The sequence below is a fragment of the Trichoplax adhaerens genome, genomic scaffold (genome assembly GCF_000150275.1).
Source record: "Trichoplax adhaerens TRIADscaffold_10 genomic scaffold, whole genome shotgun sequence".
NCBI classification, from domain to species: domain Eukaryota; kingdom Metazoa; phylum Placozoa; class Uniplacotomia; order Trichoplacea; family Trichoplacidae; genus Trichoplax; species Trichoplax adhaerens.
In genome coordinates, this window is record NW_002060952.1 from 815151 (window position 1) to 839021 (window position 23871).

The 23871-nt window shown below is 33.4% G+C and overlaps 5 protein-coding genes across 5 annotated transcripts; 2 read left to right on the forward strand and 3 right to left on the reverse strand.

The window, feature by feature from the left end:
• Positions 1-3342: 3342 nt before the first annotated feature.
• On the forward strand, positions 3343-6540 carry TRIADDRAFT_29001 (uncharacterized protein; the record flags this gene model as incomplete). The annotated part of the gene is made up of 17 exons (XM_002115220.1): positions 3343-3422; positions 3530-3640; positions 3840-3918; positions 4000-4062; positions 4203-4253; positions 4345-4410; positions 4494-4576; positions 4664-4739; positions 4898-4965; positions 5107-5245; positions 5381-5419; positions 5501-5590; positions 5697-5810; positions 5901-5951; positions 6040-6135; positions 6252-6344; positions 6439-6540. Coding segments are annotated over 17 exons (1401 nt in total), but the record flags the coding sequence as incomplete, so codon positions are not given.
• Positions 6541-7901: 1361 nt separating this feature from the next.
• On the reverse strand, positions 7902-8932 carry TRIADDRAFT_8347 (uncharacterized protein; the record flags this gene model as incomplete). Its single annotated transcript, XM_002115347.1, has 2 exons — positions 7902-8152; positions 8875-8932. Coding segments are annotated over 2 exons (309 nt in total), but the record flags the coding sequence as incomplete, so codon positions are not given.
• Positions 8933-10986: 2054 nt separating this feature from the next.
• On the reverse strand, positions 10987-15932 carry TRIADDRAFT_50678 (uncharacterized protein; the record flags this gene model as incomplete). The annotated part of the gene is made up of 12 exons (XM_002115348.1): positions 10987-11051; positions 11181-11280; positions 11389-11418; positions 11598-11684; positions 11796-11883; positions 12115-12170; positions 12478-12566; positions 12888-12971; positions 14980-15115; positions 15286-15382; positions 15596-15646; positions 15820-15932. The coding sequence occupies 12 exons, from the start codon at positions 15930-15932 to the stop codon at positions 10987-10989; spliced, it is 996 nt and encodes a 331-aa protein (XP_002115384.1).
• A 2908-nt stretch (positions 15933-18840) lies between these two features.
• On the reverse strand, positions 18841-21196 carry TRIADDRAFT_64176 (expressed hypothetical protein; the record flags this gene model as incomplete). Its single annotated transcript, XM_002115349.1, has 9 exons — positions 18841-19151; positions 19228-19434; positions 19581-19619; positions 19785-19828; positions 19981-20015; positions 20319-20348; positions 20595-20691; positions 20816-20860; positions 21097-21196. The coding sequence occupies 9 exons, from the start codon at positions 21194-21196 to the stop codon at positions 18945-18947; spliced, it is 804 nt and encodes a 267-aa protein (XP_002115385.1). The 3' UTR covers positions 18841-18944.
• A 1727-nt stretch (positions 21197-22923) lies between these two features.
• TRIADDRAFT_59257 (uncharacterized protein) lies at positions 22924-23871 on the forward strand (the record flags this gene model as incomplete). The annotated part of the gene is made up of 2 exons (XM_002115221.1): positions 22924-23245; positions 23633-23871. 2 exons carry the CDS (start codon positions 22924-22926, stop codon positions 23869-23871), a joined length of 561 nt encoding a protein of 186 aa, XP_002115257.1.

Here is a 23871-nt window from a genome sequence, read left to right on the forward strand (position 1 = left end):
CCAGCTCTTCTCTGCGCAAAATGAGTAAAATAATGCAAAGAGCGTAGTGCCTCACTTAGCTACTGTATGTACTGTACTGTATAGCAATATTTCTGCATCTTTTACTTATTTACTCGATTGTATTATACTGTACATATATGTATACTGTATATATATATTCTGAAATCTAGCTCATTCTACTCCGCATAGAAATTGAAGAAATTTTCCCCCATTACGTAATTGATTTTTAATCACGACTACGTGTATTGCCATACTGTCCATACAGTACATAGTTCTTTAAAAGAGTCTGGAATATCGATCACTAAAAGTGTGAAAATTATAAAAAATATCTGTATGAGACAAATTCTATACAGGTGGATAAGTTGCTGTAAGACAAGTCTTTTGCAAATTAGAAAGCCTTTATGCAGAAGTACGAGTCCTACCACCGTCGTATTGCAGTCGTAGGTTGTTGTGTTGGTAAGTACTGTACGATGTTGTCGATTATCACCTACACGATATAAATTGAACTTGCTCCTTGGATTGATTTCAGATTAACATGACGCAATTTCAATTGGGAACTTCCATGTTGAATCCCATCATCATTTCATGGAAAGATTCAGCTAGATATTGAGCTTTGCTGATTCTGTCATGCGCATTAGTCCATTCTAATGCAGTACAGTGTACAGTGTACACTGTACAGTACAGTATACCGTACTCATCCAACCACCTACTGTACAGTACTGTACTGTACAGTACGTTATAAACAAGCAGCGCGCGGGGTATTTATACTACTGTTCGATGACTCTGATTATGGGTTCATTTCAATAGGTCAGTATAAGATTCTTACAGTACTTTTTACCTCCAGATTTCTTCATGTAAAACGAATAGCTTTAAGGTAGTTATTTCTGCAGAGTACTGATTTTTAAAATAGTATTCATTATATCGCTAAAGGTGGCCACTGGACCTTTCAATTTTGATTTGATGTAATATTCTGATGGAAATTGAATAAACATAAAATCTTTATAGAGTTTTCTACACAGCCATTTTGATTGTTACATTTTCTTCTAACGGTTGTTATCGACAGAGCAAGCTTTGCTTGCATGCGCAAGCGATCCTTAGACACATTATAATAATTGGTATAGAATTGATCACAGTACTAAGGACATTGTACCGCACTGTACAGTACAGTACTGTAGATATCTTACAGTACCTGCAAACCTTAACTTGGTACTGTACAGTATGTCGATCGCCGTACATTAGTTATCATAATGTACTTTGGACCATCAACTAATCTTAATATAGCATTTCATAGCATTTCATCCGTTAATGCATTATTGAAAAGTAGCATTTTATAAGCATAGCTGTGAATATAGTAGTGCCTGGCTATTACCGGGATGTATATAATGTCGAATGGTAATGCTATCTGTTAATTATTAACAAATGGCTACATTATCGTAAACCGTCAGCAAAGCGACACGAGTTTGTACTAGTTAATTAATTAATTGTTTGCAGTATCATCAAGTTTCATACAGTACTGTACCCAGTGTATCGTAGATCAAGTTCCATTTTGTCGTTCAGGGTCGGATCAGTTTTTTGGAAAAGAAGCATTTTTGAGTCCGATTTCCGAGTGAGAAATAGCATTTATTACGGACCCTTAGTGTAGAGTTGATGTCAGATTAAAAGACTGTAATTGTACGTTAGTTTTACAGTAGTCAGAATTGTTCATTTTAAATATCAGAAAAGAAAATACAGTCCGATCTTGTCCGTCTGAAAACGAAATAAACCACAGAGTTATAGTACAGTGTACTGTACTGTAGGCTCCTTGATTGTGACTGTACACTGTACAATGTACAGTACACGCAGTATCATACCAAAACATCACTACGTCATCTGGCGTCAGAGACGCCAGCAAAGCGTAAATTAGACTAGTACACAGTATAGCCAGACTGCTACTCATCATACACTATATTACGTATACGACCCTGACGAGTCGACTCAACACAGTGTTATTTTGCGCTATTTCAGCTTACTACGCTAAGCGTCTTGAAGGTCTCCGATCTTGGCCAATGCGAAAGGATTGGCTGGGACATTAAATTATGATTTCATTAATTTGCCTTCGATTTGAATTAGAAGACGGCCACTTAATTCCTTCAGATTTATCGTATACAGGTTATAGATCTTAATTCTGCTAATAAATCAATGTTACAATAGTTTTTTGGACTGTGTATTGAGGAGAGAATCAATCATAGCTTAATGTTGTTATCCTTCGGCGATGAAATTGCCTATTGGGTTAGCGCTTTTGGTGATAGATAGGCACAAACTCCATTTGTAAAATTTCATCAGATAGACCAAAATTTTGAACTTGATAGTTGCTTTAGTTGAACAATACTACTGTAGGCTTGATAAGGTTATTAGGTCATATCATTCATTCAATGTACGATGCTGTATGTAAGTGAAGGTATATGGATTATATTACGGATTAGGTCCTACGCGGATATTACAAGAAAGTTGCAGTAGAAATCATAACGCGAGCAATAACGACAGCAGAGATCGTAGTCTATCAGCTCGTGAAAAAAGCAAACATTTAGCCGCAGAGATTATGAACAAGCCGGACAATGCATCTGCTGATGCTCGAAATATACAAAAAAATAAGAGAAGTATGGCTGTCCATCTTGGTAAACGAGAAGCAAGACAATTACAAATTGAAACCATTACAAGCAAAGATCATGCTGGAGGTAGAGGCGTTAACTTTAGAAATTCTTTATTTTATTTCGCCTAAATTGTATCGTCCCAAACTTTTAAATAGTCATTGCTAATGCAATAGAATCTGCAATACCATAGCGGTAGTCAAGGGTATTATCTACGACGGCTATAGCTATAAAGTACTGTAAACAAGTAAAGGCGGACTGGAAAGCCAAGTTATGCTTGAAATCGCAATGATAGACTAATACAGTCACTCACTATACGAGTAATATCTTTAGCGGCTTTTGAGTTAAACCTGGTAGCATTGTCCTACTACTCTATACGTAAATTGTTTGGCAGTCGAAGATCGTTCAAGTGCTCTAGAAACATTTGAGAAGCCATTCTAAAGACGTAGATTGGAACTACTTAATCAGATCTCGTAGTTAAAAAGTCTCAACTGATACATACCTCGCTGATCTCCAACTGTAAATTTACATTCTCGCTATTGTTTACATCTACCACATTGCAGTTGGATTAATTGAAAGTTCGCTGCAAAAACACTAAAACTTTAAGCGTTATGTGGTATTTTAGCACTTAATTTACTATTATTATTACCCTTTACGTGGTCCTTCAGTGGCTACGACTAGTACAAAGGTTACCAATGCAAATGATGCAGCTGGGCTAAATTCAGATTTACCTTTCTTATCTGGCAATCCAAATGTTGAGGTAACGGAAGGTATCATCCATCTATTCAAAGAGAAGTAAGTCTCTATCGAATAAGAATTAGGCTTGTACTTGTGTAAATTTGAAATATATTGGTATTATCCTTGCCATTAACTATAGCTGCTCTTTTATTCCCATCAATTAGTCAGATGACTTCTTTAGAAGAGAATGTCTTACGAAGTGAAATGTTATGTATGCTTGCAGTACCAGCTACAATGTCGTGCAATGATTTGATACAATTTGCAGCTCCGTATAGGTTTGTGTCTTAAATTGCTGTAAAATCATTATTTCCGAAACTTGTAAGATCGCACTGCTTCATTGACGTGCAAAAGTATGGCTTTGTGTGTATGGTACTACTTTATGGATATTCAACATCAATTTATTTTGGTGTCAACTGCACAACTAGCTTACATTAAATTCTAACCTGGATCATTTTCATTGAATTAAAAACTTAGTCCAAATATCGAACATATCAAAATTATTAGAGACTCTACCCCAAACGAATATATGGTGTTGATAAAATTTAAAGATCAGGTTACAAGTTTCATTTGATAGCTTTTTACTGTAATATTTGACAGTTAGCTAACATGAAAAATTATTGGTATCATGTTGTAGACTTGTTCTGATGAATTTTTTAAGCTTTATAATGGACGTACCTATCATTCTTTAGAAGATAAGGTATATAAGCCTATGCGAGGCGTAATACTATGTATCATGGATTAGGAGATTGTTTATGGAATAAATACGCATAGCTACATATTGAATTTAGTAATGTTTGATTATGTTGTGTACACTAAAATTAATACTTCATTCAATAGATTTGTCATCTGGTATACGTATCGTTGGTGGAAACTATGACTTCTACAGAGGTGTTGTGATTGCAAAGTTCTATATCAACATTGGTATCTTGTAAGGATTATGCTATTATGCTAATAATTTGATTGGTTGTAATCGTAATAGGGTGCTAGCTTTCCAATACCTGGATTAACAGAGCTACCAAATTGTCCTGTTTGTCTGGAGAGAATGGTGCTCATAAAATTTTACAGTTAATCAGTATTTCATCTGTATTCTCTCGGTTAACTTACACTTTCGGATTCGAAATATGCCAGGATGAATCTGTGGAAGGCATTCTGACCATCTTGTGCAATCATACCTTTCACATCAACTGCCTCACACAGTGGGGTGACTCCAGGTTAGTCATGTGCATGCAGACTTGGAAATTTAAAAAGTGATTATCTTGACATTGATGTAAAATAAAATTTGTATTATATTGTTGCAGCTGTCCTGTATGTCGCTATTGCCAATCACCTGAAGTTGAAACTGAGAGTATTTGTTTTGAATGTGATGACCAAAACGTTAGTCTAAAGTAATTTTAAACGTAGTGTATTATCCAGTACGCCTAAGGTGCAATTTAATTTTTCTTAACTGTTTCTGAAAGTGTCAAGAAAATTCAACGTAGTGGTTTGTTTTACGTTTATACAACTAATGGTAATTATATAATTTGCGTTCATAGGACTTATGGATATGCATGATATGTGGTAATATTGGTTGTGGGCGATACTCTGCAGGCCATGCTTATAGGTAATATGGCATTAGCTATCAGAGTGGATTAAACTAAAGTAGTTTCTTTACTTAAATTTCACTATGGCCTGTAAGACGACTGCAATTACATCGTAGTGATGGAATCGATCCAAAATTAATCGCACTCATTTCTATTTTCAGCCATTTTCAGTCAACTGAGCATGCTTATGCTATGAAATTAGATAACAATAGAGTTTGGGACTACACCGGTGATAATTATGTTCACAGACTGGTCCAAAATAAAAGTGATGGCAAGCCAGTTGCTATTTCTAATAATGATGTGTTTGTATGTTGGATACATTACTACCCATAAATGAACTGCTTAATGGAATTACCGTAATAATTTGCGGGCTTTAAATTACAATCTGATGCATTAATAAGATATGATGCCTTTATTGATTTACTACTGTATTAGGCCGATGATGAAGATAAAAGAGATTCTTTGGCATTAGAGGTAAATAGTGCTGCTGTAGTAGTGTCGATACATTTACCTTTGCAAACCTTTAACCTTCGTATTGGCTGCTTCTTTTGGTAGTTTACGTACTTACTTACGCAGCAATTAGAATCTCAGCGTCGATACTATGAGTCTAAGATTTTATCTCTAGAAGGAGAAACGGCTAAAAAGGTATTAAAATCCTATAGTTCTCGCAGGATTACTTTGCATTTTTATTTCTTGTAAACTAATAACAACGCTAGCTGATGTTTATTTCATATCATATCATTTCACTTAGTTAAGTCTTCGTGAAGAGGAGGTGCAACTGCTGAAGAAATCTATGTCTGTTTTGCAGCAAGAGCACACTAGTACTGTTCAACAGCGTCAGAATCTAGAAAATAAATCACTTTCGGTAAATTCTGTTACAGTAAATAAGAGAATATTACTGTAATAGTACTTTGCATATTTCGTAACTACGTGTAATACCTATGATGTTATTCAGATAGGAAACAAATTAAAGAAACTTGCCAAAGAACTGGATGAAGAGAAGGAGGTTTGTACTACTAACAATTTACGCTACTTTAGTCTTTAGTCATATCTATGAAGGCACCCACGCAAGAAGTTTACTTTCCACATCTTAGATGAATAAATGTATGCGGGATAATCAAGCACAGTTAATGGAACGCTTGCAGTCTAGCGATGAGAACTGGAAAAAAAAAGAAAAAGAGCATCTTCAGGTCTCGTATTTCTAAAAAATTTGATTTTAATATATGTATATATATATCTAATAAAAATTTTAATGATACCGCGAAGCGTTGACTAGTAAGTGAAATTAGTCCCTGTGTTTTATTAGAAAATAAACGATTTGCAAGATCAGTTACGGGATGTAATGTTCTATCTTGATGCGCAGAAGAAGGTATCGCAATCACCAGCAGAAGCGCAGAAAGTATGTTTATAACCCGCAATGTCGTCACTATTTCATTTGCAACTTTTGAACTGAGCCTCATAGCAAAAATTAAAAAAATTTAATTCCCTTATAGGATATTCAGGATGGAAATATAAGTGTAGGTGCTGCTGGGTGCTCCGCGACTTCAGCTAGCAACCCTAGCCATGCCCGAAAGTCACGAAAAAAGAGGAAATGATGTTACTATTTCGATGTAAAGAATTCCATCTAAATTTTATTTCAGCTATTGATTACGAATTCTTGTGTCCTATTCATTAATATGAAAAATTAGCAAAGAAATCAATGATTTTGTACATAACTTGACTTTAATTCTTGTTTATTCTACTGTATATTTGAGGCCATCCATTACTTATGTTAGAATATTTCCATGATAAATTTTGCTGTGTGTTGACAAATTTGTTATTCAATGCATCGTAACATTCGTTATATTTTGATACAACTATGGAAATGGCTTATAATAGAAGAATTTATAAATAGCAGTAGATTATCGAGCTGCATTGCAAACAGTAATTTATTTAACTTCGGCTTTGATTAATCCATTACGCAATATAATATCATGTAAAGTGAGCCAGTTGATGTTGTTTTTTGTAGACGACATCGATGAGTATCTATTAGATCAATTAATAACTTCAGTGTCTATGACTATAGTATAATGTACAGTATATACAAGCATAAGCCCATGCAAGCTACTGAGTTCACTAACTAATTAAACGAGACTATGCAGTAACGTAGATATCATTTCCTAACTGCAAATACGCCATTAATTAATTTATATATTTATTTAAGAATTTCAACAGACGTAACATCAATTAAAGGAAGATCTTTAATAATCGTTTATAAGTTGTCAGTGAATTCGTGCTGGTTATTGTAAATTTGCAATCCTGATACTTTGGGGCTAAATTCAAAATTATTATAACATCTTAAGTTCAAGATTCAGTGCGTATTACTTAAGGACTTCAATTTAGATGGGGAAAATATTTATTAAGAATCTACCAGATTTTTATCAGTCGGTAGGATAAGGATACTTTATTGTGCAAATGTTAATACATACAGCTCCAACTTACAAGAAAGCGAAATTACGTTTTACCACCTGTCTTAGAGATTGCTATCGAAAGTTAGTATATCTGATCTAAAAGGTGAAAATAATCCATACATTTGCTGTCATTGCGGTACTATCATGGCTATAATTTGTAGACGTATTGATTCATTAGGTTTTGGATATTTTGAGTGAAAACTCATTTCTTTCAAGAATAAAACAAAAATTGCAAGCGGAAGAACTTATTACCTCCTTTTGCAGTTGAAGTAAGCTACCGAAGTATATAACTTTTCGGTAAAAATGCAACAGTCATCTCGATCAAAGAAGCAAGATGTTTGCTTGGTTTCAATTGCCTTATACAGTTGTTTCTATATCAATTTTTTTGGTTAATAATTAATCCTAGTGGATAAGTGATAGATCAATCACTAGAGCATTATGCTGTATGTTGTTACACGCGTAGAAGAGGCCATGAAATGCTTTAATGATAAAGATGTTCAAAGAGCCATGACAGCCCAACCGATGATCATCATGGTACCACCAAAAGGCGCCAATCGACCATAAGATCTTTTTTCAGCCAAAGCGGCGATATAACAACTGCCACTAAATACTACCATACCAGCCAGTAGCAAACTTCCAGCCATATCAGCACGGTTTACATTAGCTCGAGAAAGTGCAAGCAGAGCGATTGAATGAAACATATGATATCGATTACCATTAGACCATATTTCCTTGTATTCCTGCTTACATTTCAACCCTTAAATAAAATCATCGGATAAGTACTACGTCTATTTTAAAAGGTCGGTCTCAATTTACTGGCATATAAGCAGATAAACTCATTTACGAGTCACTTTTTTAATATTTTTAGTAATCATATTACAGTATAGTAATCGTTATGTCAAGATACGCATAGTAGTACTTGTACCCATGACAAGTGATTTAGCAAATCATTTTTTATTTTTAATGAGGATTAAACCAAAAGTGTACAGTACATAGTCTAATTTAAAAAAATTAATTTAGCGATATGTTTCATGTTCAATGTTGGATACAAAATTTTAGATCAATATGGAGAATAAAGTTGAAGTATTTCTATATTTCTTATTCTTGATATTTAACTCATGAGTTTGCTATGATAGATTAGGTAGATTAATGATTTTGTAGTGCTTGGCTTTTACAACCCCTTCGGTTTGTAATCGTCTAACTCAACATTGAAGCTATTCAAATTGAGCAAATTTCTAACGTGACACAAGATTAATTAGCTGAAACTACTACAGATCTGTTGGATGTTATTGCAGTTGCTATTTGTTGATGTGCAATTCTAAACCTAATACTACAGTTGAAATGCAGTGATGTCTAGGACAGCACAACACATCGCTGAATATTCAACTCTTCAATCATTCACTTTGATTATTCTTAATACGATATCCCGACATAATATTCACTAGACTAGTTTCACCCTACATGGCAATAATACTGTACCGTGTGCACCATAAGCTCCTAACGCGACAGCTAGAGCTCCGGAAATTCCAGCAATTTTGGAAAAGGCACTTTGATTGATCATGATCCTTTATTCAGATCGATTGCAATCTTTCCTTGAATACTCCTTTGCACCTTTTTGGGGGGCAATATAAGTTAGTCAACGAAGGCAGAGATTACCAGGTGCCTTATTTGGATTGATTGGGCTGTTATTCAAGACAGGGCTAAACCAGTACTGTACAGTGTACAGTACTGTATAGTAGCGTAGCCGGCTTAAGGTCTCTCGTATGATAATACAGTATACTGTAATGCATACTGTACACTGTACACTGTACTGTACAGTACTGTACTATACTGTACAGTACACTATACTGTACAGTATGTACTATACACTGTACAGTACTGTACTTATTGGCCAGGGATCTGCACCATTCGGAAAGGTCAATCCGAAATCAAAATAGCCATTGGACTTTGGTAGTCTATGCAATTGGGTATCGGCATAATTATGAAGCACATTTCTACAGATGATGTGATAGTTTAGGCTATCCGAAATCAGAATAGGCATTGGAGTTTAGTAGTCTATGCATCGGAGTTTAGTAGTCCATGAAATCGGGTATCGACATAATTATGAAGCACATTTCTACAGATGATGTGATAGTTTAGGTTATCCGAAATCAGAATAGGCATTGGAGTTAAGTTGTCTATGCATTGGAGTTTCGTAATCTATGCAATTGGATATCAGCATAATTATGAAGCACATTTCTACAGATGATGTGATAGTTTAGGTTATCTAAAATCAGAATAGGCATTGGAGTTTAGTAGTCTATGTATTGGAGTTTCGTAATCTATGCAATTGGGTATCGGCATAATTATGAAGCACATTTCTACAGATGATGTGATAGTTTAGGTTATCCGAAATCAGAATAGGCATTGGAGTTTAGTAGTCTATGCAATTGGGTATCGGCATAATTATGAAATCAAATCAAATCAGCACTTGCTGACTATTTAGTTAATATCGCACACATTAACTTGAAAGATGAGTAAATAAAGGCCTGTTTACTGCTCAATTAATATGCGTTACAAGGTATCTTCAAAATAATAAAACAAGAACTACAGTTTCTTGTAAATTATTACATAAATAAGGTAGTTCGCCTTACAACGACCAAATTGTAATCTTAAGCTAATTTGGTGCTGCATTTTCATATAATACACTGCAAAACTTACAAGGTGAATAAATCACGGGCACTATTAGTATTCAGTTGGATGATTACTCGGTTCTATTCAACTTAAATTTCATCACAGTTTATATTCTGATCTGCCATAACTATCGACTCTGCCTTACACAATCTCATCTTCCAGTAAAGCATGTCTATTTTTTCCAACAAATATTTTACACGCCTGCAGTAATTGGCTATGTAACCTGCTTTCGATATTGCATTTCCTTCCCTTATCAGACGGCCAATTTAATCAATCAGTACAATAAGCGCAATTTTTCATACTATACTTTATTACTCTCCGATGAAAGTTTACTGTATATCTCACGTCGTCACTGGGTATTTTTACGATATACTACGTTACAGTTATCAAAAATGAAAAACGTCAAAGCGATTGCATTAGTCAAAATGAAATGCTATAACAACATTGAATCTAAAACTTAACATCAAACATTTACTACTTATTTCATTAAATAATTATTATCATATGCGTAGTCATAAAATCAAAATTTTCGAAATACAGACATCGTCTCTATTCATGCTATTTAATCTATTTTTAATTCATAATATCGTACGCATCTTTAGTTCATATTAATTAACTATTATAAATAACACCAGAATAGAAGATTAAAATGAAAGGCAACTCAGATATTATACTTAATAAGACTGATATTCCCTTTGCAGTACCGTTGCTTACTATCAGTTGTACTAAATTTGCTACTGTTGTATCATAAGCTAAGATCATAGAGTAAAATCAGCACTTATGTGTATTCATGTCTTCGTTGTAAAATTAGGTGCGTGCGAAGGCAAATACCCTCAGTTCCGAATTATATTATGGTTACGTTGCACAACTTCAGGATTAATGAGATTACAAATAATTTGTGGAAGGCTTCGATTGAAATTATTTCTTGACGCTAAGCCAATCCAATACATACGGAGCAAAATAGGTAATGATAATATCGGCACCTATATGTCAGTTATCAAGTTATCATAAATTTAATAGATAGTAACTAGACCTCATATTTTATAAATATCTTAACTATTTTAAAATAAATTAAACTTTATTAGTAATCATTAAAGTAACGATAGAACAACCTGCTCTTCGTAAGCCTGTCATAACTTCTAAAACGCCATCATCTAAATTGTAAAGGCCTTCTTCAGCACCTTTTAATAGCATCGCGTATTCACCTGAGACCTTATGTATTTCAAATAACAAGACATTAATTATACCCCATAGATTAACTAGAGTAATACACTTTCTTTTTAAATTTTAAATAATAAGATAGTATTAGCAGTTGCTTACCTGATACACAGCTAGCGGTATATCCGGAAACTGCCGTATAATTAGGACAATGATCGAAATTATTAAAAGATTGTATGCGTGCATGTGTAATTCATAAATTTAATGTTAATGTACTGATTATATTGAGATCGTAACGTACATTGCTAGATATAAATGCTTATATTAAGAAGATCTTTGCCTTAACAATTGACAAATATCCGATTAGTTACCATTGTTTTGGCATCGCGTAGAATATCTGTGTAGGCAAAGCTAGGTTTCACCATGAGCATATCTGCCCCTTCATCTATATCTCGTTTCTAGTTAAAGCGAAACTAATTTAGTTATGGGATATCATCGCGACGATTAAATATAAGGTTATATTCGCAATTGAGCAAATAATACTTGGGAGAAGAATTTGTATGACCTACCAAGGCACGATGTGCTATCCCACTTGAAGCTGGTGGTAAGTGATACATTTTCTTGTCCTGCTTTGGTAAGCAACTCTTAGTTGCCTCCCTAGAGTTTGAATAACACATTACTATAGTAGAAGATTATTAAAGCTAGATGTAAGCTACATTAAGAGCTTTATTGATACTTTATGAAATGGCAAAGTTATAAATTATCAAGATTTATTACTGGGAATATTAATATTACATTAACACGATATAAAACTGAATATGAGAAATGTGACATTAATAATTCAGGTACTGTTCTCTTTTAATTAGATGTTAATCATTTGATATTTACAGGAAGGGGCCATAAAAGAATGATCTAAATTTTGCGGAGTAGCTAAGGACAGGAATCTATAAAAATAAATTTCACTCTTCATTTACAAGATTGAAATAAGTTGATGCTTACTTTGCTTAAATGAAAGATGATACGTTTAAGATAAGAAAATCTTGATATGTTGTTATCATCATCAGATATTTCGAATATTAATTAAAATTATGCTATTACAGCTTACATTTTTACCGATATCCTCTATGTTGTCGCCGTTAAATTTAAAGATAATTGAAGTAAATTTATGTTTCACTAGAGTAGATTCTTGATTAATGACCTCGTTACTGGCATAACTATCGTAGTAGGATAAACAAATCAATTTATGCAAACCTTGTTGCCAAAACCGTTCTCCTTCAAAGCTGATTTAATTGCAGCAACTCTTCCATCCATCATGGAAGATGGAGCAATGACATCGCAACCTAATAATGATAGTACATTTTATCTTTTGATTGGTACTTTATGAAAAATTTGCACGTTATGCAACGTTAAAAGATAGAAATGCTTTTACTTTAGCGTTATAACGCCTAGTATATCGAATTTTGAATATTTTGCAGCACTTACAAATAGTATCACATTGTTATAGAATTACGCTATACTGTGATATACTATATTCATTGTAATCGATCATAGATAACATGAAAGATCGAAATTATATCTCAACGAGATGATTAAAATTTCCGGGTTAGATGAAATAACGATAGAGTGTTTATTTCCGTATTGATATGCACTCAGTTTTCTACCTGCTTTCGCAAAATTAACAGAAATTTCAGCAAGTCTTTTTACTGAAGCATCTATGTCGATATCGCCATTGTCACAGCAAATACCTACAGCAAAAGCGTTTATAACAGAATTAGAGATGTACTATTAACAATTGCACAATGCTTTTGATCATTATTAAGAATAGGCAATGTACATACTATAAGATTATTTTATTATGATTTTACTATAAGCTATTTTACTGATTGTTTAAAAAACAGAAATTTATAGTATAATCGATTACATCGGAATCTAAACTATTAGGGATCCAAGAATACACTAAGATTATACAATTTATACTTTTGAAATATTAATTCGAATCTAGTTGGCATGATATGCTAATACATTCTAAAAATGACTTTCAATTAAGATATCATTATAGCCCCTGTTATTTAAATATTATACAGAGTATGAAGCATTTGTAAATGTAACTTGTTGAAACACGTAGATATACTCTGTTTCATGATTACTGTAATAAAATGAGATATTTAACCTGTATAAACTTTCAAAGCGGTAAATCAATGTGAAAAAGCCACCTAACCGTATTTTACTGAGAGAGCATTGACTAACTATTACGTTTCATATTGGAGAGTATAAATTAATCCTTCAGTTTAAGAATTTCTATCCTAGCTACGACAGTATGATTTATCTTTGACAATGGTAAACAGTTAATAATTTTATAAAAATATTATGATATTATAATTCACTCGGGATTGCTAAACTGATTAAGATAGATAGCTAAATTTATAACTGTTTCCTCATTAATAAGTCATATCGGAGCGAAAAACGTAACAATAAACGAATAACTTGTTGCTGCCTTAATTTAAACTAAAGCCTTTTCGTATACTTCACGGTCTCATTAATTAAATTAAACGATAAGATACTTGACATCTTTTAATAAAATTTAAATCCAAAGAAAATGTCAGTAGATAGTAACAGCCTTACTACAATTTAATTTATTAGGAGTCTAATGTTAACGGAGGATAAGAACTAACTATTAACAGAAAGACCTCACTTTATATACAACTGGTAAACATCACCTGCCATCTTACAAGTTACTACAGCTTCCTAATTAATGGTGTAGGAGCTTCTACTAACACCATAGTGTCTTATATTATCGTCTATCTTTCCAAATACGGTATAGATAACAACAACTGATTACATTGTTCATGTACTTTTAGTCGACAATACTATTATAATCATCATTTTAGATAAGATATCCCTACTAATATAGGATCTCCTATATTAACGTTAACAGCTATTTAAATTAATTAATCTCGCTAGCGTTACACATCTTGATTACGTATTGATTACAGCGAACTGAATAATGTAAAATAATCTATTAAGTTTTATCATAGTATTGCACCGTAGGTAAAGATAAGGTGCACTACTGCTTACAAAGAAAAAGAATAAATAAATAGATAAAATTTACCTAATTGGTATATTTCCTACTAATCAATCATGGAATCTCTTTCTAAAATCATTGTGCTGTACAGTATAAAACCCCATGATATTTTTATTGTATCATTATATATTGTCTGATGAATGTGATTTGAAGATATAGTTTACGTTATACTAAGATATCTTGTCAGAATTATGCCTTCTATCAATAGCTAGCACATCGTTAAGACTCATTCATGATTACAGACTATGGGGCGGCTAGGAAACTAAATAATAACATTTCCTTCTTTTGTGAACTGTTTGCACCCGCATATACGTGTCTTTGAATGACAATTACATGACTGATCAGTTAGATTTACTTAAATAAACCCTGGGTGGCTATGGCAATTATAGGCGACAATGCTAGGCTGTATTAACAACCGATAACTTACATGTTATAATGCGTAAAAATATATACAATAAAAGTATGTGTAAATATAAGTCTGCAAAGTGCATTAAATACTATTCAAATTAAAACGACTTTATAAACGTAGAATATGAACATACTACAGACGATTGTTTAGTATACAACGCAAATTTATTTATACAATCAACAATGATACTTATGTTACTGAATGTCAAAGATTGCATGATTTAATAATGTCAAACAATCAATTTTGAGTAGTGCAGCCTTACCACAATGTCCAGTACTTGTATAACTACAAATGCAAACGTCCGCAATGATGAGAATATTAGGAAAGGCACTTCGTAGTTTACGAATAGCTTGCATTGCTGGGGCATTTTCCGAGTCAGCATTTGAACCACGAACATCCTGTATCATTCCAAACGAAAAGACTGATCAAAATTATAGCTATTTGGTTGTATAATATCCCTTAGATTTCTTGGCGCAGGGAAAACTGTTACAATTTGTGCGCGATCAAGCACATGTTAAAGATAGAAATAAAGCTTGGGCATTACGATGCTGAACTAGGTGGGAGTTACCTTGGATAGGTTTTGTAAAACGCCGAAGATTAACACTGATGTTAAACCTTTATCAACTAAGGGTCCTACATGAGCTTCTAGGCGATTACAACCATAACTATATAGAAAATGGGTGCACAAGTTAGATTACATAGAGTTGATGATATCCTACAAAATGATCTTCTGATCTGATATTGAGATTAATAGACAAGTTGTAGCTTGATGAATGTAAATACGGAGGTTCTTTAATCGCAATTAGATACCACAACAGAAATTCGAATAATATAAGATGATCTGTAACTTTGACTTCAAGTTTTTCCTCTCATTTTACCGTGTTAAAGCAGGAAGAGCTTCTAATGGTTCTTCAACATCGGGTTTGTCACTAAATAATTGAAAGTAAAAGATATATCACAAGTACAGCAAATATAAATGCGTCATATTTGGATCAATGAGTTAACAATTAGTCCTAATATATTTTCAACAGAAGTGCTATACTGAAAATATGAGCAAAAACTATCATTAAGATAGTTATAATCAAGATTTCAGTTAACTTACTGGACAAGAATAGGATATACAAAATTTTCTTTGGTTAAAACAGCTTCGGTAGATTGCCAATTTCGTAACACTTGGTGTCGATAGGAACAAAATAAAGTGCTGCGTTTCGCCATCTGCAGTATAATTTTCGAGTATAATATTTCAATACATCAATTACAAAAATGATCATTAACTGCATAAAAGATATCTTGTAATACTAACAAGCCTGTTATTTGAATGTCTGATAGCGTACAAAAAGATTGCCAATCTTATCAAACGATAAATGCTGGAAGAATCAGTTTTGGTCACTCTTGATTCGATAGCCGCTGCGATATCACTAAGAGTGATGTATAATGTACTTTATTGAGGTAAATGATCAGGATTGCTACCTTAAAAGCGTAAGAAGACAATGAAAAGGCGGAAAGCGTCTATTTAACAGGGAAATAGTGACAAAAACGGATAGAAATTGATTTCTAAGTTGCTCAACTTGTAAAAGGAACTGAGTACGATAGTTAACTGTTTGAACTTTTATACTTGGTTACGGTAACAAACTAAAGCTTGAATTATTAATAGAAGAGCAGTCGCCAGCGATGCGTAATTATTACTAGTCAGTTTATTAAATAGATTATAAATTGTATTCAAACAAATGGCTTTTAATAATTTTTATTACGTCTAAGTTTTATGTTGTTCACAGTATGCAGTGTGATTTTATTGGTTAAAACTAAACGGATTATTGACTAGGGTTAACACCCGTAGTGCGTTATTGTACCGATTAGAACACCTAACGGCCACAATTGCCTGTTGATGCTCTAAATTCATTTGATCTCAATTTTTAGTGCTATAATAAGCTAGGCAAGATCAAAACATTTGATTTTATGAATGTTATATATGTACATGATATAGAACAATTACTAAATGACTGTTTGTTAATGCTATTGTGATCACATTTGTAAATGTATTTGAATGGTCTACGGTCAAATGCAGTAGCTTAATAAAATTGATCTAAATTTTCCGTTAGTTAGTTTTACTTGACTGCCACGAATTTGAAATATTTCTACTTTCTACCGGTAGCCTCATGCATAATTCTACTAATTGGAACTATCTTAATTATCAGAATCTATTTGTTATTGGAATAGATACGAAATTCAGTCATCCATTTTTGCCCACTATCACTATAAACTAATGTGGTACTACATTGTTTGCGTGAATACTGATTGCGTAGCGTATCAATATATAGCAAAGTTATGAGAACGACAGAATTATAGCTGTTATACTGTTCTACTGCAACAGAATATAAATACGGATGGGTTTCTTAATTTACCTTTTTGAATTTTAGGAGCTTCTAATGCTAAAAATGTCAATTTTTGTCTTGTAGCTCGAATGGATGAATTATTTTGTTATCATCTCGATCGGTAATTCTCATACGTTTGAAGTCCTTGCAAATAATTAAATAAAATCAAAGATACAGTAGTGCCGTACATTATTATTATCATATTTAAAGCGATAAGAGCCTATTTCCATGACAATATCTTAATGATGTTATAAGATATAACAATAACGTTAATTGTTGATGTATTTTTTATCTGAATATACAGTGATTCGATAAAATTTATCATAGTTGCTAATGAGTAAGTTCTAAGAATTAATTCTTGTCATTATGTTCTATTTAAGATCTTATTTTACAATTTGATGGGAAATTTATAACATTACTTTACTTACACTAGTACAACTGATTCTAATTACATTACTAGGCTTAAAGAACGAGCTAGGAAATGCAAAATATAAACGTTTCCGGAGTATCCTGGTATATTTCAACTTCTAATAGTTATAAATGAAAGCAGTTTGGTATAAGATCAGGTCGTAATTGGATCGTTATCGTAGATGATAGCAACTAGATATTCTGCTGAATTACATTAACGCATTTATTTTCATAAATTTGAAAAGTTTAACGCCTGATGATTTAAGAACAACATTATTCGATCAGACAATCTAAAAAAACAATTATCGTTTCATCTTAGTTAAAGTATCATGCATTATTTAAATGGTCAATATGAACCTGGTGAAAGCTACTAACAGTAAGTAAACACTTATTTTTATATTGTTTGCTATAACTTCCAACAATCCAATATTTATGTTGATATCTCATGTTGACTTACATTATCTCAATATTTTAAGATCATAAGTTAGACGTCACTAATCAGATTTCATTCACGGACAATACACTCAACATATTGTTGACTAATTTCAAGCTCGATCGTACACCATTCATCATATAAGGATTGCATTGGTCTGTATTTTTATGAATAATTTCAAAGGAACCTATCGGTAGATTTCCATGATTTATAAATTAGGAACAGGTCATACAAAGTTACTATCAATTCTTCAAGTAAATTGCAAGGAATATTTATTTCGTCCAATATAGTATTTGTTCAGTCTAACTGTGGAGACCTATTGATGTTTTTTGATCGATAAGATAATTTTGCCAAATTTATTGAAAGAATTTATTAACTACTGCAGGATCAACAATGACTAATGCAAGATAAAGATTTCGATTTCATGACGATAGAGCTATCTTACATTGTTTCATCATTTCATTATCTCAGAACTGAGAGAGGTCGCTGACTATAGACAAGATTGTCTATATTCAGATGATGGTAATAATTACTATGTTTGTAAAAGAGAATAATATTGAACCACCATCGAAACCATTGCTTCATTAGGTTTCCCAGGGGAGTTGGCTTTACGATAGGCTATACACTTATACTATATTTTTCAATGCGGAACCTCAGGCTACTAAATGATAATCAGATTGCACCACATAATGTGGACGATCCTTCAAAATTTTGATTTCATAGCGTTAAGGATAAAATGTGAGATTGACGTACACATGATAGTCAACAGGTCATGTGGTCGAAAGAACAATGCAAGTAAATTTATAGCAATAACTCCCTACGATTTAATCAAATAATTAGTTATTACAGTATCATGCATTCTTATATAAAACTCATACGCACAATAATTTGAAGCTTTCATTCAGTTAAATTTCAATAATATTTACTAGCATATTGTAATTACAATAACTGCGGTAACATTGGAAAATAGTTAATATGAATGTTATTACATTGACATGAAATACACATTGAACTTTAGCTAATTTTTGGAGACTTTAGTTGAAGCATTTCAAGAGTTTGCATAAATTCATATGAAGGAGATGCTACTATAGCGAGATTTATAACTTTACCACTTGCTGGCCATTTTGAAATAGTTACTTTTCTAAGATGTAAATGCATTTTCAAAGTGTTAGTATTTCCACCAATTAAATTCAAGGCTTGACCTATTTTAGGGCTGACAACCTATGGCAGAAAATATGAACAGGAGCTATTTGAAAGGAAAAGATTAAACGAAATAATAATTTCGAGTAGCTCTTACTTGATTATGACCGATTTTTTTCGAAGAGTATTGATGATCACCTAATACAGGGCAACCAAGCGCATCTGCTGCATGCACACGTATTTGTTTTTTATAGTACGTTTTAGTTTCAAATTCTATCAGTGCGCAGCCTATTTCACTTTTAGAGAGGACCTTATAGTTTGTAGAAGCAAGCCTGACCCTACCGCCATATTTGTATGCTATTTCCTAAGAGAAAGGTAAGATTGGTATATTAAAGAATCAGCAAGAGCTTCATTACATAATAATGTAGTCTTACGTAACATCATATCATAACATATCTTAGTATTCATTCCCTACAAGTGAAACAACAAACGAACTATACAGTTAATAACCTGCTTTGATGCACCTTCATCTTGCATTTTTAGTTTTACCTATAATTGAAGCAAAGTTTGATTTGCTTAAGCAGTCTTGGTAAGCGTACGCTTATTTTTTTCCTTAAATCATTACTGAACAGTTGAAGTATTTAATGATAACTGCATAATCTTTTACTGGCACAGATATTTAAATGCACACCATTATATAAAATTGAAACCAACCCTTTTCAATGTTTTATCTTCTACTATTGGTATATCGATAGTTCCTAACAGTAAAAAATGTTATTTTTAGTATAATTTTCTAACGGATGAGAAATTGGGGTATACTTTCCGATTTAGAAATTCAGATACTAATTTGTAGTATTATAAATGGAAAAAGGGCATTTAAAATCACACTGAGTTAGTAATTCAGTGAAACCTTTTATTGCTTTGGGAATGCCCACGGTGATAGCCCTGAAGAAATAAAGATAAGAATTAAAAGGTAGAACTAGAAGTAATAATTGGAAGGTAATAATGAAGTAGATAACGCGAAATAGTCACTTTTAAGGCTTTAAAATGCCTATACAAAAGTAATTTAAATCATATATAGTTACCAATATCGCTGATAGATTTTACCATTTATGAAGGATTTCTGAATTCTTTCGCTTACTTCTTTGTCTCTATTGAATATGTGCAGATATATAGATGTATATATTAGAAAGTCAATTAAGAGTAAGGAAGGATACGACAAAATTTAATTTTATAACTAATTTTTACTTCGAGCCAATAAGAATTCCGGTACAATTCCTATTCAGTCGAGGGAAAAAGAAATTTTATCATGTTTAATTTAACCTTATTGAAATGTACTGTATCTAGTGAATACTAACAGTATCGAATCGGATTTAAGTATATTAATGATAAAAAGTTATAGAATGAGCCAATCTATTGCAATCATTAGTATGAAGAACTGATACGATACTCCTTAAAATATATATATATTACTGACCATACAAAACATGAATATAACAACTATAAGAAAATTTGCATGCGTACCTATCCAAGACATGAGAAAGGTATACTGGTTGGCTATCATCATCGAGATTTAATTCTCTATAGATAGAATGACAGTTATATCCGATACCAGGATTATCTAAATGCGTGAAGAACGTTAGATGTTAGCAAGCATGAAGTTGAGACCATTCTGTTATCATCAATGTTAGTTTCTTGGCAGTGTTACAAACGACAGGAAATCATGCTGTAGTTAATACGATTACCATGACTTGCTATACCATAAGGCTTGTTAATTGCAATGACATTGTCTATTGAGGATGATAAAGAAAGAATATGGTTAAGACGAAAATTTATGATGGTTGTATGTTTATTGCAAAGATGTTTAATTCAATGCAGTAGTGAGAAATTTTTGTTCAAAATTTGTAGCCAAGCTGTAAGAATATAAAGTCATTGCGGTACTGAGATACGCAGTAAGATTTTGATATGATGTAGGTTACTTCCATGCATAGGCATTATTCTAAAAGATTTCAATTGGAGAACTTACAGCTATTGACTAGCAGCGTATCTGCTGTCACAACTGGTACCCTTGACGCCGAAGAAAGAGTTCGATAGAACTGGGCCCAAAATACTCGTATATTCGCCATCAGAGTCGGTTTCTAGCTTGAATTTTGATGTCGATAACAGCTGTAGCACTGATATAATAAAATTTGAATACAGCAGCTAGAGCGTAAGGAATCAATCAATTAACATTATAACCTCCTAGACAGCAATGCAAGCTGCACTACTTTGAGCTGCAGGACCTTGCGATAATTTTACATTCATAGTTGCATACAAGTTCTATTCAACACAGTAAGTGACTGCCATGACGGTTAGTTTAATTTTACTGTATGTGTGTTCGTGGACCGGCATTACGATCTCACAAACAGGCAAGGATTGAAGACCTATTACAAGCAGCAAATACTGTACTACTGCACCGATCATTAGCTAGCCTTCCTTCCTACTCATCCACTCCTATTACCTTTGGTATTCGTAGCAGAAATGGATACGGACGTGTCAATAAGCGTTTGAAATTTCTATAGCCTGCAAAATATACTCTCGTTCAAGTCTTACGCTTTAGCTTTTTATTTCACGTACAATAATTTGGAAATTCAGTGATCTTCCTCATCACTTTGCCTTAATGGCTTACCTGGCGTGTTTTGCTTGTGCCACCGTTGAAGCCGAGCAACGTCTACAGTATTGGTCTATCGCGATCTCTGGCCAAGACCGTAGCTTACACAGGCTTTGTATTAAGATCTACAGTCCAATGAGAACAGTACATACTGTACAGCATGGTACTGTGCACTGTACAGGACCATGTTGATAACACAGTACTGCGCAGCCTCGTGCCTCAAGCAGCTCTAGGCAAAACTGTAGTACGCTTACAGTACACTAGCCCCAAAATGCAAATACTGTATAATACATTCATTGACTGTACTCAGTCATGGACTACTAAATGATTTAGTAGTGCACGACGAAGTAATTTAGCAGTCCATGGCTCAGTCAATTTTAGCCATAAGACTTCTAAAATAGAAAAGAAAAATGCTTCCAAATCCCTGCTACAGCTACAGTACATGACAGTATCTTCCAGTATACTGTAGCGTACTGTACAGTACACTCTGTTCAGCAGAGGGTTTGGTCCGACCACCAGACGGACAGAAGTCAATCAATTGCCAAGCTGCCTCTTCCTGCTGGTGCGGTCTAGCCAGGTAAAACTATGTAAAATGACCAGCAAATAGTTTCTATTTTCAGTAGTAAACAACAGTTGGATGTCCCCATGGTGATCCTGGACACAAGATCATACTACTGATCTGTGGTATACCGATACATCGACAGTACAGTTTGCCTGGAAATGGATTGGCTTCATTAACTGTAAGAGGAACACCGACAAGATTTTACATCATCAACCAAGAACAGACGTTCAATATACTGTGCTTTAGTCATAAATGTGCCATAGATTACTCCGCTGCACTCGTAGCTGCAGTATACTGTAATCTCAATGAACAGGAATCAATTAAAATAGTATTAAAAAGAAAGTATACGCGTGTTTATAAAGTCTTTCACTTGGGATACTAGATCTCGGTAAATTATACGTCAATTACTTCCAGTAAGTACTAGTTAGGATGTATATGCTATGCAATCATGAATGCCGTTGAACCTGATAGTACAGTATAGTCAGTTCTCTTGAATCATACTAATCTTTCATGTAATTCAATCGCGATTGTTGTTCACTGGCTCTACAATATGTTGTTGGTAGCCTTAATAATGATGCATTATAATTGCTACAAGTTAGATATCATCAGCATACCTATCGAATCAACCTATAATTGCTAGGATGGAAGTGATCAAATCGCAGCCAAGCTGGAGTGGTACTTTTGGTGGGCGTGATGTAATCAGAAAAGCTGAGATTGATGTCGATGCATATGTGAAGCACACGGTATCGTTATCGTTAAGGTGGTCTTTTGTACCATTTTGCGGTTGCATCTTTTGTCAGCCTTGTCGTTATTGCTGTTGGGCTGAAGATGAAGCTCGAATTCAAGCCAATGCTATCAGCTTAATCTTATATGAGCAAGAGTTAGAATTAACCTTGAAGAGTCATAAAATACGATGCCCCTGCGTTGGAGCAGCCCCACCGCCGCGTCCTTACACAATATATGGTACTGTATTTGCGTTATCTAAATTGCAGTACTACAATACTTCCTAATTATCACTATCTTTTGCGGGACTTTTATCTATGGTATATTATTTATAGAATTAGTGCTAAGAATGCGTACTGTACTCATAATAACAGCATTTATATACTCGTATACTGTACTTATACATGGGACTCAAGCAAGATCCAAAATCTCCTGATACAAGTTGCAACTATAATTAATTAAGCTAACTAATATGGTAGCGAGATATATGTACAGTATTGAGACCTACGGGTAAATATATACGATCACATTCTTGCATTTCGATAAATCTAGAAATGTGCGATCTTTACAACGGCTTTCTTGAATATACTAATTTGTCATTGATTTTATTTTTTATAAACTAAATAGCAACATGTGGAATAGTTCCCGATGTAACCACTACTGTCCCATTGTCTCAAATTCAAAAAATAGCTTTAACTGAATTTCAAGGAATCGAATTGCTACAATTTGTTTATATAACTGGACAATCATCACGACCAAATCAACCTGCGCCATGTGCTAGTATCACTGTTAGATGCGTGAAAAATGCAAAAAGTTTTAGAGATGCGGTATTACAACAACAAAGGATGATTTCCGAAAAAAAGTAG